The sequence below is a fragment of the Heterocephalus glaber genome, unplaced genomic scaffold (assembly GCF_053883595.1).
Source record: "Heterocephalus glaber isolate CG9 unplaced genomic scaffold, H.glaber_assembly_v1.0 deba00001572, whole genome shotgun sequence".
NCBI classification, from domain to species: Eukaryota; Metazoa; Chordata; class Mammalia; order Rodentia; family Bathyergidae; genus Heterocephalus; species Heterocephalus glaber.
The window spans coordinates 25,170,370-25,189,345 of record NW_028258357.1 but is presented as its reverse complement, the minus strand read 5'-3'; the positions used below and the strand labels follow the sequence as shown (position 1 = coordinate 25,189,345).

General features: G+C 61.6%; 1 protein-coding gene across 3 annotated transcripts; it reads left to right on the top strand.

The window, feature by feature from the left end:
* Window positions 1-5,190: 5,190 nt before the first annotated feature.
* On the top strand, window positions 5,191-11,818 carry Mb (myoglobin). Of its 3 annotated transcripts, none has more exons than XM_087192518.1 (3): window positions 5,191-5,397; window positions 9,028-9,250; window positions 10,792-10,986. In XM_087192518.1, exons 1-3 carry the CDS (start codon window positions 5,303-5,305, stop codon window positions 10,969-10,971), a joined length of 498 nt encoding a protein of 165 aa, XP_087048644.1. In that variant the 5' UTR covers window positions 5,191-5,302; the 3' UTR covers window positions 10,972-10,986. The 3 variants fall into 3 exon arrangements, with proteins under 3 accessions (XP_087048644.1, XP_087048643.1, NP_001297165.1); XM_087192517.1 differs by lacking the exon at window positions 10,792-10,986 and adding an exon at window positions 10,016-10,225; NM_001310236.1 differs by lacking the exon at window positions 10,792-10,986 and adding an exon at window positions 11,393-11,818 and having other exon boundaries at window positions 5,253-5,397.
* The last annotated feature ends 7,158 nt before the right edge of the window (window positions 11,819-18,976 follow it).

Below are 18,976 nucleotides of genomic sequence, written 5' to 3'. Positions count from 1 at the left end.
GAGGCCTGAGTTGCCACTTCTCCTTCCCAGCTTAGTGACAAGCACATAATGGGTGGATGCTGCCAGGCTAGGACATTGAGGGCCAGCTGGTCATTTAGAGCTATGTACAATGAGCAGCTACTCAACTGCCCTGGGCCTCTGTTCCCCTCTTCACTATGGGCATTAAAATGTGGCGTAGGGCCGGGGATTTAGCTCAGTGGTTCTGCTGCCTGCTGTGCAAGTGCAAGGAACTGAGTTCAATTCCCAGTACCAAAAAAAAGTGGTGTATGCTGCACACACGATGGAGTACAACTCAGCTGAGAAGCAGGACAGATGTGAGTCATTAACAGAATGGGTGCATCTTGAGACCATCATGCTAAGTGAAAGAAATCAGACAGGGGTTAAATATCAGTTTCTCATCTCTGAGAAACCCAAAATATAAATAATCTAAAGAGCAAAATAAAAGAGATGGTAGGAAACGGGGAGGCAGACTTTGTGGAGAAGGGGACAGGGACCCAGGGAAGAGAGAGGGGCACATATACGGAACTTTTATGTACCACAAACATACACCAATCATAAGGAAAATGGCTCCTGGCTCAGAGCCACCATGAAAAGCTGTGCATGGCAGCCAGTGTTGTAAAGCCATGTCCCTGCAGCACCCTCCACAGGCACAGGACTCCTGTCTTCCCATGAGGGAGGTGGCACTGGACGGCTACTCACATCTCTAGTTCTTCACGCACAATGTTCTGAACACAGCAACTTAAAACAATTACTTCATTTGGTGGCAAAACCTGACCTCAGCTAGCATGAATTTACTCGTGGTTTTACGTAATCTGCTTAATTTGGACATTCATAGATTTGCTGGAGAAATGTTGGTAAGTTTGACGCAGGACTAGTGGTGTGTCTCGGTCACGTTCCATTGCTGGAATACAATACCAGCACCCACAGCCTAGGGGAGGACAGGTTTACTTAGCTCACAGTCTCAGTGGGTTCTGTCCATGGTCTACCAGCTCCACAGCAGAAAGGTTTGGTGGAAGGCCCAGCAGAGGACAGCTGCACCCAGGAAGCAGAGAGACCCCAGGGACCAGCGTCAGCCAGGCCCACGCCTAACAGCACACTCAGCCCTGAGGTCACCAGTGAGTGAATCCATGATGCAGTCACCTTCCACCCATATGACTTTTGGGGTACATTTTGGAGCTAATCCATAACATAGTGTTACATATGAAGTAACACCCACACTCTCTCTATTACTTTTCTAAAAATCCAAAAGTTGGGAACTCAGAAATGCATCAGGCCCTCAGAATTTGAGGTGCAGGGTGGAGGCCCTGAGACTGCCATTTTGCAGATGGGGAAACAGAGGTTTGAAGAAGACTGGATGCTCTCTAGGGTCCAGTGCTGAAAGATGGAGCCAGCTTGGACTCATGCCTGGAGACAAGCATGCCATGGGGCTGTGGCTGGGACAGGCGTGTCAGCCAGCAGCCGTGTGCACACCAGGCTTGCAGACCACACAGTGTGTTCACATCTTCATGTCCAGAAGCCTCCTGTCCACACCTGGCTGGGCCATACTGGAGCTGCCGTTTCATCCTCACAGTGATCCTTGAGAGCAGACGTTTAGTGCCGGTTTTTAAATTCCTATTTTACCGATGAAGGAAACAAAGTCCTGGGAGCTGCATGTCGCTTCCCTGGGGCACAGACAGAGAGTCTGGCAGAGTCAGGCACCACTTCCAGGGTCCCCACAAAGCCGCATCCTTCCCAGGGCCCAGGAAGCCCAGCACCAGTGCGACAGGCACCACTGACCAGAGGCTCCCCAGCCTCAGGCACAGGGCTTACCCGGCACTGTTCCTCGAGGCCCGAGAGTGAGGACCAGGGTCACCACCTTCCAAGACCCTGAGGACAGAGATGGCTGAGGTAACCAACCGCAGAGGCCCCGCCGGGCCAGCGAAAAGGGAGTTCTTCCTTCCACCACTAGATGGCAGAAGGGCTCACCGGCAGCCTGGGATAGGTCACCTTGGGCTTTGAACTTGGGACACAGCACAGGGAAGTGAAGGACATAGCGCTTACTGCCTGCTCTTTGACGGGTGCTGTTAGGAGGACAAGACTCCTGGGGACTGGATGGGGCTCCACAGAAGGCCTCTTCCTTCAGGGCCCCAGGGCCCACAGTGGCAAAAGGCGCCTTCTCCAGCTTCCTGTGACTGGGGAAGCCAGAGCCACACTGCCGGTGACAGCTGGCTTTGGCTCTGCAGAATTTTCATCCTGGATCTGAGGGTCCAGAATTTGAAGGTGTGAGGCTGACTGTGCACCCTCAGGTTTGGGGACACGAAGTACCTGGGAAATGGGGCGGGTCCAGTGTGTCGGAGGGGGTCGCACAAACCACACACTAGCAGGATGCGAGCCTGTGAGCAGGGCTGGGGAGAGCCTGGCTTCCCCATCCGTCTGCCGCCTCCCTGGCCAGCGGTAAGGAAGCCATTACAGAGACAGCGGCTCCAGGTGGTCACAGCACCTACAGGCACCTCTCTGGCTTAGGACAGCAATGCCTCCCATTAGCTTAACTGGAAACTCCAAAAGGCTCACCAACTTCAAACAAGGCATAACATGGCCCCTGCTGAGCTCTGCATCAAACATCTCAGCACTGCTGTTAATGCCTGATGAGATTCTAAACACCCAGGCTGCCCCTGGAGAGTTTAGCCACTGCCCCTGGGGAAGACACATGCTGTGTCCCAGCACTAGCCAGTGTGGAGACAGAAACCAGAGCCCTGCGACACAGGTCCTGGAGCAGGTGTCAAGGTTGTGACCCAGCACTCAGGGCAGGTGGTCGAGCCAGCCTGGGCCATGGCTGTGGCCCCAACAGCAGGACTGGCTGCCAGGCCCGCCTCCCCCTGGCCCGGACTAGGCCCTTGCTGCGGACTGAAGGACAGGTGGTGACTGGCCATGCTGGGTCTGCTTCTGGATGTCAGGAGGGGCGACCTGAGCCCACAGGCCTCTTGGCTTCCTGGGAATCTGCTCATGTAGTACTCACAGAGGTCACCTGCAAGTCACAGGGGAAGAGCTGCTCATGGTCACCCTACAAGGAGACCTAAGCCTGGGGACCCAGGACCGGCCGCAAATGTGACTCTCCCTGCCCCTCGAAGCGCCTGCTGCAAGCCCCACCACCTAACGCTGTGGCAATCGGTCCCACACCGGCCTTGGAAATGGCTTTGAGGGGATTGTGGCCCCTGGAAGTGACGCCTCAGCAGGGGCTGGGGCCATGCAGTCCTGGGCAGCCAGACATCTACTCAGCCTTCCTGAACCTCAGCTGTCAGCAGGACAGCTTGTGTTACAGAGCAGAGCCTTAGGACAAGCCCGGTTCCACCCCCAAGAGGCTGGCACTGCGCTTCCTGCCACTGGGCTGTGGGGCAGAGGCCCTAGCTCTGAGGGCCCTGTCGCCGAGCAAGGAACCAGCAGTGGGACGGGCGGGAAGAGCACTTGCCTCAGAGGCTGAGCTGGGTCGGGGACCGATGGAGCAGCTCCGGGCCTGGCTTCGGGGTGCAGGAGCTTTGGGGTTGTGCTGAAAAGGGGCTGGCCGGGGAAGGGTGGGGTTTGCACAGCTGGCAGCGTAGGGGATCCTGGTCAAGCCGGGGTCCGGTTGCTGCCACCTCAGGATGGGTCCTGATGGGTCGAGGGCATTGGTTCCCTGGAGGTGACTGCCCTGGGTAGGTCAGGTGACCTGGTGGGGGTGGTCTTCGAGGCCCTGCTGTCCTGGGGTCGGAGGGGCTGCGGGTGGAGGACGACTGCAGACTCCAGGGCGCCGCTCCAGGCATTTGGAACAGGACACCTTAGACACTGGCACCTGAATGTTCCTTGGAGCCCTGCCTCAGCCTTGAAGGGAGACGAGGTGGGATGGGCACATCTGGGACCAAGACACCACGCTTATCAGTTTCCAGCAGACAGTCTTCGAATGACTAACAACCTGTATCCAGAGCCGAGCGGGGAGCTGACCCAGAGTGTGAGGCGATTAAGACACAGATGTAAAACAGCGGTGGGGATGCCAGTGCCCTCCTGCTCTTCCTCCTGGGCGCCAAAGGCCCCGCTCTGGGCCCTGCACTGGGTCCCAGTGACGCTCACAGGGGAGCTGGCAAGGTCAGGCGTGATCCGGCTGCAAGTCATTGATGAGCTGTAAGCCCTGAGCAGGTGGAAGGAGGAGTTTGTGAGCGTCTTCACCCCAGCACTAACTAAACTGCACTGCACGTGTATTCCTCCTACTTATCTCCCCAAAGACTTGGTTTTACTTTGTTATCCTCAGCATGTCACGTAGCGTCTGACATACTGTGTTTGTGGTATGGATGAGTGATGGGTGGATGGGTGGCTGCATGGAGAGAAACAAGTCCAATCAGCCTACACCTGCCTTCCTGGCCAAGCCATACATATTTACTCAACAAGTGCTTATTGAGCTCAAAGTTGGTAGAAGGCACTGTGAGCCCCAAAGACACACAAATGAACCAAACAGAGCCCAGGCTCCTGGGAACCAAATGAAGGTTTCAAGAGCAGGACTTGGGGCCTGGCTTCCCAGTCAGCGGCTGTGCGAGCATGGCATACTTCCTCACTTCCCCAGTTACAGGGGACAGTGTCGAGACCCATCTCCTAGGGTTGCCGGGGTTAAGTGAGTCACCTCAGGTAAAGCTCTGCCCGAGGCCCAGGACAGGCAAAGGCTGGGAGCATTGGCCACAGTTCACGGAGGAGCCGGAACGGAAACGAGGAAACATGGCACAAGGCAGCAGCAAGTAACACAACAGGAGCATTTATAAATAAAAGGACGGCAGGAGAAGCTGTGCCTGAGGAGCAAGCCAGGCATGACTCTCCCGGGGGACTCTGGGAGCAAGGTCGCAGAACCAGGGCTCTCTGGGGCCTGGGGACATGCCCACTTAGCCCAGCGCCGGCCCAGTCTGGTGGGGCATAGGGACCCAGGGAGTGTAGCAGGCATCTGGCCACCTGTCCTGGGGCTAGCAGGAGAGTCCGTGCCCAGGAGAGTCAGACCAGGCCCTCCCGGGTGGCGCGCAGGGAGCGTTGGGTTTCAGGCGCTGGCAGGGGCCTGGGTGGTGCCCTTTCTGCCCACGTCCCACTCCCCCACCCCCGTGGCCTGAGCTGTCCTGCTTCCCCACAATGGTGCCTGCCCCAAAATAGCTCCCATGTGAGGGCACAGATTAGACCCCGAGGAAGACAAACAGGAGGGGCAAGGCATCAGGTGACCACGTCAGGGCCCAGCAGGTATAAAACCTGGTGCAGGCGGCCTCCACCCCAGTTGTTCCTGACACCACAGCCTGCACTCTCTCCTCTGCTCTCGGACACCATGGGGCTCAGTGATGGGGAGTGGCAGCTGGTGCTGAATGTCTGGGGTAAGGTGGAGGGAGACCTCAGCGGCCACGGGCAGGAGGTCCTCATCAGGTAAAGGAGCTGCGCCCCTCACCCGCCCTCAGACCCCTGGGTTGGGCTCCCAGGCGGAAGCTGGCTGCGGTGGGGAGACTGCTGCCTCCACTTGTTCCCTCTCGCCTCTCTGTCCAGGAACGGGGAAGGGTCCATCCGGGCAACCAGCACTGGAGGGAGCTCAGGGGCCCGAGGAGGGTGCCCAGAACCCACCAGGGGTCCTGGAACAGCAGTCAGCACTGTGCAGGCATTGTCCAGCCACCTTACTTACTGGACAAGGACAAAAGGGACCAGAGGGGAAGGATGTCCCCAGAGCCGTAAACCCACCAAGGTCCATAAAACGTCAAGGCTGAGGTGTGGCCTTCAAGGTGGGACTGATGGAGCTCTGGAGGTGGCTCTGCCGCCAGTGGTGCAAGCCCTCTGGGGAGAAGGTCACCTCGCTGAGCCCGTGTCCTCCCCTGCACCTGCATCACAGGAGTGAGGTACAGATGAACACCCAGGCTCCTGTGAAGCTGGGGACGGTCGCAGTGCCACCACCTGCATGCACCCTTAATCAGAGAGAACCAGGGCCCGCTGGGCCCTGAACTGAGCGCTCTGGATGAGGCCTCCCGCCCCTCCTGCCCCCCTGCCTGCAGTCTTGGTGATGTGCCTGCAGCTGGTGCAAGACACCCCCACCCCTGTATCCCCATCCCCTTCACCCCGGTGACGGTGGGGTCAGTGGTGACCAGCCCTCCCCTAGCCCTTCCTACCACCCTGGCTGGGTCCTGTCTACCTTGGGGAGGGAGCAGGTCCGAGTGGCCCCAGGAGGGGGTGGACTTGCAGCCCCTTTAGGAGCCAGGGCGAGCTGCCCCACACAGAGAACTCATCACCTCCCTGAGGCCCAGCCACGGGGGACGGTGGGGACCCAGGCAGGCCGCCTGTGTGTTCCGCTGACCCCCAGCTCCTTGGCTGCCCCTGTCCTCTGCCTGTCTCTGGCTGCAGGGCTGCGCCAGGCCTCATCTCACTGAGCGAGCCCAAACCCCGGGTTGACATCAGCCCCAAGCCCTGGTTACTGAGCAGCCCTGGGCTTCTCATCCTCTGCCCAGGCCTGGGCCTCTGGGTGGAGTAAGAGGACCCTGAGCCTCCCGTCCTCCTCACCCTGGAGACGGCAGGATGGTGGGGACAGGAGGGACACAGGCGCTGCCAGCCCCAGCCAGTGCCCTGGGTCCTGAGGGAGCCTCAGGCAGGCGAGTAGGCGTCACGGGCATCTCCTGCCTTCCCAGGCAGGGACACAAGGCCAGAGAGCCCCGCCCTGTCACACGCCGGCGGCCGGCAGTGCGCCCGTGTCCCGCGGCAGTGCACGGGGCGTGGGGTGCAGGGTGCTGGCCTCCGGGTGGGGCAGCCTCTGCTCCGGTGAGCCTGGCAAGGCCACCCCCCAGCCCTGACTGGACTGAGAGGGGCTCACTCACACAAGGCCTCACCCCAAGGGCGTGGTCACAGAGCTCGGAACAAGGCTGAGGCAGGACACGCCCGGGACACTGGCATTTTCTGTGGGAGCCAAGGCTCCCAGGACCGTGATGTTTGGAAGCCACTGCTGCGGGCCTTGGCCTCTCGTGCTCCCGGGAGGAAATCCTGAGAGCCCCTGCCAGCCACAGTGGGCTCGTGGCGCAGGTGTTCGTGGTAAGGGAAGCTGGCGACAGACGCACGGAGCACACTGTGCGCAGGCCTCAGCTGGGTGTAAGTTCTCGCCACAGCCTCTCAAAACCACCATTGACGCCGTGAACAGAGAGGTTGGGGGCCAAGCCCGAAGCCACGCAGCCCACCCTCCTTGGGGTCTCTGGCTCCTGCAGAGCCAGTCCTCAGGGCCCTGTGGGGTCCAGCTGGGCCTCGGTGCGGGGCATGATGGGTGGCCTTGCTCACTGATGTCCCTGAGACCGGTCTGGTGCACCAGGCAGGCAGAGGCAGAGCTGGGACAAACTGAGGAGAGGGTCAGGGCCTCTGCACCGCAGGCAGGCCGGGGCTCCCCACCCACTGACCCCTCCCAGGACTGCACCAGGGCAAGGCAGGCAGACCTCACCCCGCGGACCGGCCTCAGGTTCCCGGGCTGTGTCGGGGCTTCGAGCGCAGGGCCGTGGATGTCTTCCAGACTGAGCACTGGGTTTGTGTGGTGGCCCAACAGCTGAGCTCTCGCTGCCTTGGCCTGTCCTAGCCCCTCCCGCCCTTCTCCAGCCTGACCTTGGGCTCGCCTGTGGGCCTGCACCTGTCCGCAGGGACTCAGGGATCATTGTCACCAGATAATAATAGTCAGGCGCCAGAACCCAGGGAGGGGAGGTGGCAGAGATGCTGGCACTGACACAGGCGGCTTGGCTGGGGTCCCGGGGTCGTGGCAGGGGACAGGCGGCTGGGAGACTCAGAGCCCCGCCCGTCGAGCCCCTGCAGGAGCAAACACATCTGTGGCCACTCCAGTACTTCTGTCTGTGTCACCTGAGTGCATAACGGACCTGAGAGGTCACCAATGAGACAGAAGCTGGGTCTACCCGGCCGGGCCCTGGGGCTCCTGCCTGTCTCTGGGCCCCCTGCCCGGGCCTTCCCGCCCTTGTGGGGCACATGTCAGTGCATATCGCACATGGGCTGAGTGCCCGTGTGGGGCTGCGTTACAAAGCCCGCTATTAACACAGGGTGTGTGTGACCAGGATGTTGGGCAGGGAGCCCTGGGTGCTTGGGCCAGGGTCGGACCCCGGTAAAAGCCTTGCGGGGTCGAGAGTGTCTCTGCAGGGCAAGACAGCTGTGTGTGGAGGGCAGCTCTGCCTGCCCCATGTCCCTCCTGTCCCTGGGGCCCTTCACGGCCCACTGGCCGGCTCCTTGGATGCCCATGCAACCAGGCACCAAGGGTGCCATCCATTGTGCCCACCAGTCCCCTCTCCTGGGCCTCCGAGGGCCATGGGTCTGGGCAGAGCCCCGGAGGGCTCTTCTGGCATTAACGGCCACCCGGCCAGGGCTCCCCAGAAGCAGCCTCGTGACCGTGCCTGAAGGTGGCCACCCAGGTCTTGGGCACAGCCCTCTGGCCACGCGAGGTGCCTGGCGGGAGTGGAGCCCAGTCGCCGACAGGCTGGGGATCCCTGCAGCGGGCTTGGGACCCAGGCAGGAAGCTGTGCGAGCCCTGCAGGACAGGACCCCATCCCAGCCTGGCCCTGCGCCTGGCTGCCCTGCACAGTGGGGACGGCGCGAGGGCTACGCAGGGGCACAGGTGCAGCTGGTCAGCTCCCTGTCCCCTCCCCACAGCCCCCGGCACAGGCGACGCAGGTGCCACGCGAGGGCCCTTCCCGTCCTACTCCTGCAGCAGCGAGGAGAGGGCTCAGGGACGCTGCTGAGCGCGGGGATGACAGCGGTGTCTGCGGCACACGCGTCCTGGGCCCGCCCGCTGCCCTCACCCTGGACGCCTCCCTAACCCTGCATCTGTCCCTTGGAGGACTAGGAGGCGGAGAGGGACAGCGGGCCGCCAAGGTTGCAGAGCCGCCAGTGGGGCAGCGGGGGAGGGAGCAGGCCTCGGCTCCTCGGCCCGCCCCGGCCCCGCCCCCCGGCCCCGCCCCCGGCTCCTCGGCCCGCCCCCGGCCCCGCCCCCGGCTCCTCGGCCCGCCCCCGGCCCCTCTGACCCCGACCCCCTGCACTCAGGCTCTTCAAGGGCCACCCCGAGACTCTGGAGAAGTTCGACAAGTTCAAGAGCCTGAAGAGTGAGGACGAGATGCGGGGCAGCGAGGACCTGAAGAAGCACGGCAGCACGGTGCTCACGGCGCTGGGCGGCATCCTCAAGAAGAAGGGGCAGCACGCAGCAGAGCTTGCGCCCCTGGCGCAGACGCACGCCACCAAGCACAAGATCCCGGTCAAGTACCTGGAGGTAGGAGGGGCACAGCGCGCCTCCCGGCCTCAGTTTCCCCGCCTGCGCTGTCCGGGGCTCAGCAGCCCGTGGGGAGCCGAGGTGGGGCGGGTACCACCCTGACACAGTCTGCACGTAGGTGCAGGGGAAACCGAGGCAGGCGCGGCGCCCCTGGGCTACGTCCCCGGCCCAGGTCAGACTCGTGGAGAAGCCGGCGGGGTGGGACGGCTGTGCAGGCCACCTCGGGTCTGGGGTGGAGACGAGGCACACACGGGCATCCAGGGACAGGTGGGGTGGTGCCAGGCATTGCCCGCAGCCACCCTGAAGTGGAGACTGTGTCCCCATCTCCCCTCACACGGAAGAGCAGTGGTACGGTCCAGACCCAGGGCCAAGTCACCAGGCATGCCAACTCTCCATGTCCAGCTTCAGAGCTGCCTCGTGGCCCCAGGTAGCTGCAGGAGCTCTAGCCACCTCAGCAATGCTCCAAACAGAAAGTGGGAGACAGGGGGGAAATCTCCCTTCTGAGGATCCCTTTGAGGGGCTCCATCTAACGATTTTGTATGCATCTCATTGGCCGAAGTCTATGAGGCCATGTGTGCACAGAAGCAGGAAAAGGCGGTTGTTCCCACTCCAAGGACGCTAGTGTTTCAGGTGGAGGAGGAGAGGGAACAGAGACAGGGCTGGTGCGTGTGGTCCCTGTCCCATTTTACTGAGTGGAAATGAGGCTCCCACGGCTGGAGCAGCTGGTAAGACAGCAGCGTCAGATCCCGTTCCCTTAACCCACAGGCCTGGGGTCCTCCCCGTCCCACTCACCACCCCCGAAAACCCAGCCTCCCCACCCGCTGCAGTCCCCAGCTGCTCTGCACCCAGTGCCTCTGTCCCAGGCCCATCGTGATGCCTCCGCCTGGATGGTCCTTTACCTCTTCCCTGCCAAGGGCCAGGTGGACCTCAGCTCCTCAGGTGGGCTGGGTTCTGACGTGACACAGGGTGGGCTCTGCGCCTTGGGGCGGCCTGGCGCCTGGCAAGAAAGGAGGTGAGCAGCCAGAGGTGTCACTCGACCCCGAATCCCCATGGCTACCTGTCTGTGTCTGGACTGGGCCTGAGGCTGGGGAGGGTGGCCGAGTTGGGGCTCTGCTGCAGGCAGACCCAGGCCAGCGGGTGGGGCACCAGCAGGTCCTCACTCCCTGTGGGTGGTGGCACCACTCGGGGACAGCAGGGCCCTGCCCAGCCCCCACTCTGTTCCGCTGCATTTGCGACATTCACAGTGCTGGCACCTGGGGGTCCGCGCCCCAGGGTGGGTGCCCGTGTTGCCTCCTCCCCGCTGTCCCAGCCCTGTCCGCCTTTCCTGGCTGCTGGAGCCGGAGACTAGTAGTAATCCTCGCTAGACCACTGCTGGGACTGCCCACTGTCTCCGAGCACAGGTCCAGCCCTGGCACCCCTGCAGTGTGACCTCAGGCTGGCACTCGCTTGTCACCGCTGTCAAATGTCACCACTTGTGCACAGTGGGTGGCGGCTGGATCCAGTCCTGTCCACGGCCAGTAAACAGCATTTCTGGCCTGCAGCCCAGGCGCAGACCTGGCCGGAAGCCCTTCCTCTCCCTCCCTGCGTCCCACCCTGCTTCTGAACACGGACAGTGTCGTGCTGCCACAAAGCAGTCTTTTTTTCTTTTTGAGGTACTGGCCATTGAACCCAGGGCCTTCACACTGAGCTATACTCCAGCCCTTTTTTATTTTTCATTTTGAGAAGGGTCTTACTACGTTGCCAAGGCTGAGCTCCAATTTGCAATAGTACTGCCACAGCCTCCAGGGGCTTGGGATTAGCTGCGACCACCACTCCAGGGCCCTGAGCAGTCTGCACAGCACTCTCCGTGCAGAGCCCTTCAATGCACACAGCGTGAAGCCATCCTCCAGACGTCCCGTCTGGACGTACAGTGTGGATGCACTAGTGAAGTGGGGCGCTCCGCTCTCTCCCGCTCTCTCCCACTCTCTCCCGCTCTCTCCCCGCCGCCCGCCGCTGCAGCCCAAACACAGCAGCAAACGCCCACCTGCAGCCTCAGCACCAGCCGCAGCAGTTTCCCCCTTGGTGAGGCAGACGAGGCAGGCAGCGTAGGCAGGGCTTGGCCATGCTGGTCCCCCTCAGTGACCCTCCCGCTCTGGTCCGCAGTTCATCTCGGAGGCCATTATCCAGGTGCTGCAGAGCAAGCACCCCGGAGACTTCGGAGCCGACGCACAGGGCGCCATGCGCAAGGCGCTAGAGCTGTTCCGGAACGACATTGGCGCCAAGTACAAGGAGCTGGGCTTCCAGGGCTAAGCCGCGCCCGAGCCCAGCGGCCTGGCCGCCGCATGGTGTGTGCCGCAAGTGTCCGCTCGCTTGGGGAGGTGGCGGGGTGCGGCCAGGCCCTGTCACCCAGCCCTGTGCCCCCGCACTGCCCTGCTGCTCCACCAAGCTCCTCCCGCCGCACTTGTGCCCCGAATCCTGGCCATTTCCAGGCCCAGCCAGCGTCCTCCCGCCCCTCACCCGCCTGAGGAGCACGCATGCGCCCTGGCGGATTTGGCGTGCTCGTGGCTTCAATAAAGGACTCTGCAGCTTCCCAGTGTCTCCCCGCGCTGGAACAGGTGCCCCCACCCCTCGCCGGAAGACACAGGCAGCGGATACTGGGTGGCACAGGGGCCTCATGGGCAGGGAGAGGGCCGGGGCCTCCACCCTCGGGCGTCGTGGGGCTTGGGGTGCTGTGGGGGACATGATGGCCCAGGCCGGGTGCACAGGGCCATGGGAACCAGGGGACAGGGTCATGTGGTCACCACAAAGCTAGCAACATGAGAAGGTCAGGCCAGTAAGTGACACTGCTGGGACTCAGGCCACAGCCTGGAAAGCTGCTGGGGCTCTGGCAGGAACTCTAACCAGGCAGTCTTGGTGACCAGCACAGACCTCTGGGCCCAGGGAAAAGACAGGCGTGGAGTCTTTTCCCCAACCATGGCCTGGAAGCCACCATGTCCCCAGGGGCAGAGATAGCCATGAGCCTGTGCAGACCCAGGGCCACAGTGGGCCGTGAAGGCTGCCAGTAGCCAGGGCAGGAAGGGCCTGGAGGGTCCCCAGCTCGGATGCCACCTCCACTCGGGGCCACCTCTGGGAGGCTGAGGCAGGTGTGTGGGGCCGTGGGGCCTTGTGCCTGCCCTGAAGGGCCACACAGCCATCTACTGGTGACTCAGGCCATGGGCCTGGGGGGCTGTGCCACTGGCCCTGCCCAGCAGCCTTGTCCGGGGCAACCATGTCCTGACCCTGAACCTACCCAGAGCAAGGTGACAGGGAAGAACCAGTTATGTCCCACACTCATCCACCAACACACGGCCAGCACGGCAGGACGCAAGAAACCCACTCCTCCCTCTGCTCTGTCTTCATCTGTGGTGCCGCTGAGCTTCTGTCCTGAGTCCTCAGCGTGCTTATGTAGGTTTTCCTTCTGTCCCAGCCAGGGCTGTGGCCAATACTGAGGGCGTACGTGTGCCAGGCGGCGGCAGCGTGTGCAGGTATACCTCGTGCGCGTCTCCAGGGCTGCTCACAGGCTGCTGGGACAAGAGGCGCTCAGACCCCGGGCCCGGGCCGGCGGCACTGTGAGGTCGTTCAGGTTGTGGCCCACAGTGGGAGAGTGTTGTCGCAAGGCCCAGGTGTGGACTTGGAGCCTGATGGACACAGGAGGCCCCAGAAGGAGCTCGGCTCTGCAAGTGGAGCCCTGTGTGTCTGCACATGTGTACATGTGTATGTGTGTGCACAGGTGTGTGTGCGTCCTCAGGGAGGTGTCCCCTGAAAGGACACCGAGCGAGTGTGCACATCAGCCTGACTCCTGCTGTCAGCTTGGCAGAGTCCGCCCACATGGCTGTCTCTGGAGGCCACGCAGATCCCAGGGCCACCCAAATGCCTCTGTCACTGGGCTGATCCGCGGCAGCCCAGGACCATGGTGCTGAGGCAGGGTGAGCCACCAGAGGGTGCGCGGTCAGCCTGAAGGGCAGCGGTGACAAAACGGTCAGCCACACTGACGCACCAGGCTGGCCTGACCAGCCACCGCCCCATGGAGCCAGGGGACCGGGCCTCAGAAGTGACAGGCCACCGGGACAAACTGCTCTGAGTACACTCACTTCGGCCCCTGCTGGTGAGCAGGCTAGGCCTTGAGGTTTCATCACACACATGCACACCACGTACACTGCACACAAATGACACACAACCACACAACATATCCAGGTGCACACAACCACACATACCACACACAAAGACGCACGCACACACCACAAACAAACCACACATCACACACCATTCATTTTGGGCTTCCAGACAAGTGAAAAATGTATCTTTAAAACACAAAATACCATCACACAACCTCTGCTGTTGATCAGTGACTGCCTGGCTGCAGGGTAGCCACAGATGCAGACTCCTGTGCAAACCGGCCTGGCAGAGCAGCAGACGGCAGCACAGGCCTGTGCTGCCACGGTGGGCACAGGGCGAGCTGGAAATGCTCTCAGGCTCTGTTCTTGGGCGCTCTGCCTCCTGACCATGGCACATGCAGACCTGGACACCCTGGAGTCTCCACATCCACCAGTCACCTCGTAGCCAAGGGGCAGAGGTACCCGTGTGAGCCCAGGAGTACGGACCCGCTGCTCCGAGCCCAGATTCCACCGTCAGGGATGCTGCGAGGGACCCCGGGTCCTGCAGGGCATAGTGCTTGGCACCAGGCCTCCTGGGATTCAGACAGGGCCCCACGAGAAGCCAGACGGGCTCACACCTGGAGGACTTCCTGCTGACCTCGGTGGCCTTGCAGTGTCGCTGCCAGCTCTGGTGCTGAGGGAAGGTTTGATGGCGGTGCGGGGAAACGGAAGGGCCCAGACTCTTGGACGATCCTGCATTCGCTCACGGCCCTGACGTTCGTGCAGCCCCACCAGGTAACCATGGCGGCACCACCATCGCCTCCTCGGTGTTAGTCTTAGGCATCCTCCTGGCCAGGCTATGGTGCCCAACCGTGTGGCCAGAGCAGCCCAGAGGTGGCACAGAGGCCTTTGTTGGATGTGACTGCATTTAGCCAAGAGTGCGGCGGATGGTGGGCAGCACGGGAGGGTCTCGTCCCATCAGGCGAGGTGCTTGAGAGAAGGGACTCCGCTGCCCTGAGGAGGAATGAGGCCTCCCGACAGCCTTTGAGCCCCAGGCAGAGGCATCAGCTCCCCAGTCTCTGGAGGCCTTGTCTTGCTGTCCCTGCAACCATGAAAGCTGACCCTTCAACAAACCCTCCACACGCATCCCCACAGCTCCACTTCCTGGGAGCCCTGGTTGGCACAATCCTTCCCCTGTGGCACAGAAGTTAGACATCGTCCAAGACCACCCAGCTGCGAAGAAGCAGAGCTGGGGCCGACAGCCAGAGCAGCTTGAGGTCACCAGTGAGTGGAAGGGGAGACGTCCTGCCAGGGTGGCGCCCTCCGCCCCGTTCTTATCCCCAGCCCTCCTCCCCTTCGCAGCCCAAGGCAGAACAGTGACAGCTCAAGCCCGAGACCAAATCCCTCTAGGCATCTGGGCAGGACTGGCCGGAGCTCAGCAGGCCCAGGTGGCCAGAGTCAGTCACCGTGTCTCCCTACAGGTGTGCCAGGGACTGTCCCCACGTCCCAGCAGGTGCAAGGGCCGCAGGCCTGAGGCACACAGCCTCTCTGCTGGGGCTGCAAGATTCTTTCAATGACACCCTGAGGCAGGGAAGGAAAAGAGAAAGCAAGAAAGGTGGAGAGATGGAGAGAGAGAAGGGAAGACAGAGAGGAAAGAGACAGGGAAAGATTGGAAGAGACAGGGAGAGACAGGGAGACAGGGAGAGGCAGAGAGACAGGGAGAGGCAGGGAGACAGGGAGAGGCAGGGAGAGGCAGGGAGACAGGGAGAGACGGGGAGAGGCAGGGAGAGGGGCTCGTGGAGGAGGGCCGGGGGCGGTCTCAGGAAGGCAGGCCCAGAACCCTCCTCCCTGCCCCACGGGGAACCCTGCTGCCCCTACCTTTCCCTGAACACAGCAGCTTCACCCACACTTCTCACCCTCTGCCCTGGTTTGGACAGTGGGGCTGGCCGGCGCCCACCATCAGGGAGAAAGGGCTACCAGGCAGCCTCCTCCAGGACAGCAGGAAGGACCTGGGGTGCTGAAAGCAGCGGGACCAATCTGCTTCTCCACGGCCTCGGCTGCCGCAGGAGTCGGGGAGGAAGGAAGCCAGAAGCACTGCCTGACCCACAGCCAGCCCAGGCCTGCTCCTCATCTGCCTCAGCTGGGCACCAGGGTCCTGCCTCCCTGCTGGGCACTGTCCTGGGTCCCTGACTTGGACCACACGGCACGTAGGAGACCATGAGGTTGCAAAGAAGGTTAGGGTCAGGGACAGGTGATGAGGGCTAGGGGCTGGGCTTAGACATCCCAGGCGGGGGCTCTGGGATGCGGCGGGGCCAGGTGTCCTCACCAGGTTAGGGTCAGGGCTGTGGTTCCTTGTGCGGGGCTCGAGAGGTGCTCAGAGTTAGTGTCAGGGCTGGGGTTAGGGCTGGAGGTCACTGGGCAAGGGCTCTGGGAGGTGGTTGGGGTAGGGTGTCATCACTAGGTGAAGCCCCCAGTGTAGGTTTGTGGTAGGTCTGTGGCCAGGCCCACACAGGCTCCTGCCTCCTCCTGTGTGACATCTGTGTCACCTCAGGACTCACCAGCAGGAAGGCCACCACAGATGGGGTCCTCGGCCTTGATCCCCAGAGCCGTGGGCCAGAATCGGCCTGTTCTCCGCAGAGCATCCAGCCGTGGGTGCCGCATCATGTGATGACACAGACTGACCCAGTCCTAAGCAGACTCGTGGTCCTTCCTCTCACGGTGAGTGTGACTGTGTGCACACGTGTGTGCACTGGGGGCACAGACTGCGCTCTGGATCACGTCCTGCGAGAGAACCTGGAGGTGTGGCGGGTGATGCGGACAGACAGCCTCTCCCAGGAGGAGGCTGGGAGGCCAGGGCTGCAGCAACTGCCTGGGCAGGGGAGGAAGGGCCTCGAGCAGAGGGAGGGGTGCAGCACAACGGCGACCTGCCTGCCCGAGTCTCCGGTCCCCTAGGGACAACGGCAGCTCCTGAGGGCTGAAGGGACAAGGGGACGCTGTGGGGAGTCTGGCACGGGCCCAGACATCATCGATGCTGGACAGGCACAGCATCGCCATTGTCCGACAGCAGCACTCGAAGCTGGTGGGCCTGGCTGCATCTCATGAGTCCTGATGCCGACTGCAGCACCAGTTAGCGACCTCCCAAGGACCTCGCACCTGCTGAACCCAGCACAGTGCCAGGGAAGGACAGGAAGCCAGTGTGGGGCGGGCGGGGGCCTGCAGAGGAGGCTGTGCCCTGAGGAAGAGGGTCTGGGAAGGGACATGGGGCCTAGGAGACTCCGTCGCTTCAGCTGAGACCGTCTGTGCCCTGCAGCCTCCCGCCCTCATACTTGGCCGTCATCTGGCTCTGACCAGGCCTACCCCTCCTCGACCCCAGCTGTTCCCAGCAGACCCAGTCCTGAGGCACGGGCCTCCACAAAGCCGCTGCAGAGCTCTCAGGGCCCTGAGGGCCTGGACTGGCTCCCTCCACCGCCCTACGGGACTCTCCAGCCACCTGGGTCTTACTGGGTGTGCTGGTTCCCTCCTGGGCCACGGTTTCCTCACTACAAACGTGGGGGTCACTGCCACTTTCAGCTCGGTTTTGCCCCAGACTGCGAGGACAGGGCTTCCTGCTTCACTGCCCGGCGTCTCTGGGGCCCAGGCTCCGGCGGGGCAGTGGCGTGGCTCCTCACGGCCACTAGATGGCACCAGCAGTCATTCTACTCCCTGCTGGGACCTCAGGACCCTCCTCCTGCAGGCTGAGCCCTGCAGAACCAGTCAAAGCGGCCGGAGGCATGGCTGGGGTGGGCTAGGCTAAGGCAAATCTGAACTCAGAGGTTCCAACCGGGCCCCTCAGTGAGCGCCCTGGGTCTCTCTGAGGCAATGAATGCTGGGGGAGGCCTGGGTGGGCGTGGAGCCGTCCTGAGACCTCTGCAACCTCCAGGAAGGGCCACACCCCAGTCCACACCCCTCCCACACAGCATGTGCTTCGTGAGCAGTCTGTCCCTCATGACCCCAGGACTCCTCTGCTGCAGGAAACCTGGTCTGCACTTGGCTGCTCTCCTGCCCTGTGACCTCTGGCGAGTCACTTCCTGTCTCTGGTCCTCTGCTCAGCCCCAACCAGCCTTGAGAGGCTGAAAGCGTGGTAGAAAATAAGGGCTTGGGAATCAGGCAGGCTTGGGCGTGAACCCTGCTTCGGATCCTCTTCCCAGCTGTGTGACCTGGGCTCCTCTGGAAATCTAGTTGTCCAGGCAGTCGTTTGTTGCGAGTCTGTCCTCTTGGCTCTGCTGTGAGTTCTGTGAGGGCCAGGCCGCAGCTTGGTGCCGGCATGAAGGCGAGCTGGCCCGATTACCCCGTCCACGCACTCCCACACAGCAGCAGGCGTAGCCCCTGGCCCTCATGTTGCCCCCATCCACGAACGAGGGAGCCGAGGCCCAGAGAAGCTGGGTCCTCGCCTGAGGTCACAGAGCTACATCACAGCAGCAGACACCGAGGCCACAGTTGACGTGTTGACAGACAGGGAGCTGCTTGGTGGCCCTGCTCAGAGACCTGCAGGTTACTCCACATGCCAAAGGGAACGATGCCACAGATGGGGCTAAGTCAAAGATCTGGAGGCAAGGGCGCTGTCATCAGATTACCTGAGTGGGCCCTGTTGAATCCCAAGGGCCTCTGAAGAGGGAGAAAGAGACGGGATTGTGGAGGCGCTGGACAGTGAACAGCGTCTTCTCTGGGGAGGGGCCAGCCTGCTGTCAGGGCCGTGAGAGTGGCTTGGGGCGGGGAGCGTGAACTGCTGTGAGCTGCCATGCGGGTGGGTATTTGCCACAGCAGCAGAGGAAACCCATCCACTGACCATCCAGGTTTGGATGTGAAGTGTTCCCAAGGCTCAAGTCAGAGCAGTGACCTCAAAACCGTGAATGTTTAAATTTTTTTCAATGTGTTACAGTAAAAGACACTGACATCACTCCCCTAAAAATCCTCCTCCCACACTTTAAACTCACTCATGCCATCATCCGTGCCACTTTCTGCAGCAGCTCTGGAGTCCTCTTTCCTGAGGACTTCTGGAGTCCTTCAGTTGCGCTGTCCTGGCTCTGTGTCCTGAATCGACTCAAAACTCTGACCTTTCATTGTCTTTTTGACTTTGGGAAAGACCCTGAAATTGAACGGTTCTAGATCCAGGGAATGAGGTGGACGAGGACACAGCATCATGTCTTTATTTGACAGAAATTGCAGTAAACAGCCAGGCATGGTGGTGCACACCTGTAATCCTAGCACTCAAGAGGCTGAGTCAGGAGGGTCGCCACAAGTTCAAGGCCAGCCTGAACTGAACTACATAGCAAGACCCTGTCTCCAAAAAAAAAAATGCCATAAACATAAACCGTAAGCTGCTTCAGAAAGAGAGAAGAGCCTGGGATGAGCATGCTTGAGGCACTGCAGGGCGGAGGGCTGCGGAGGGAGCTCAATGGCGATGCGTCTCCTCCTGTAGTCCTTTTTTACTAACACTGGCCGTTGTCTTTGAACACACCTTGTCCTGAGGCTGGACCCCTGTGCAGCAGGGTTCAGAGTGTGGCATGGACAGGGCATGGGGTCTCGGGGCACTGACCCCAAGGTGGATAAAGCCATTGCTGGGTTCACCACTGGG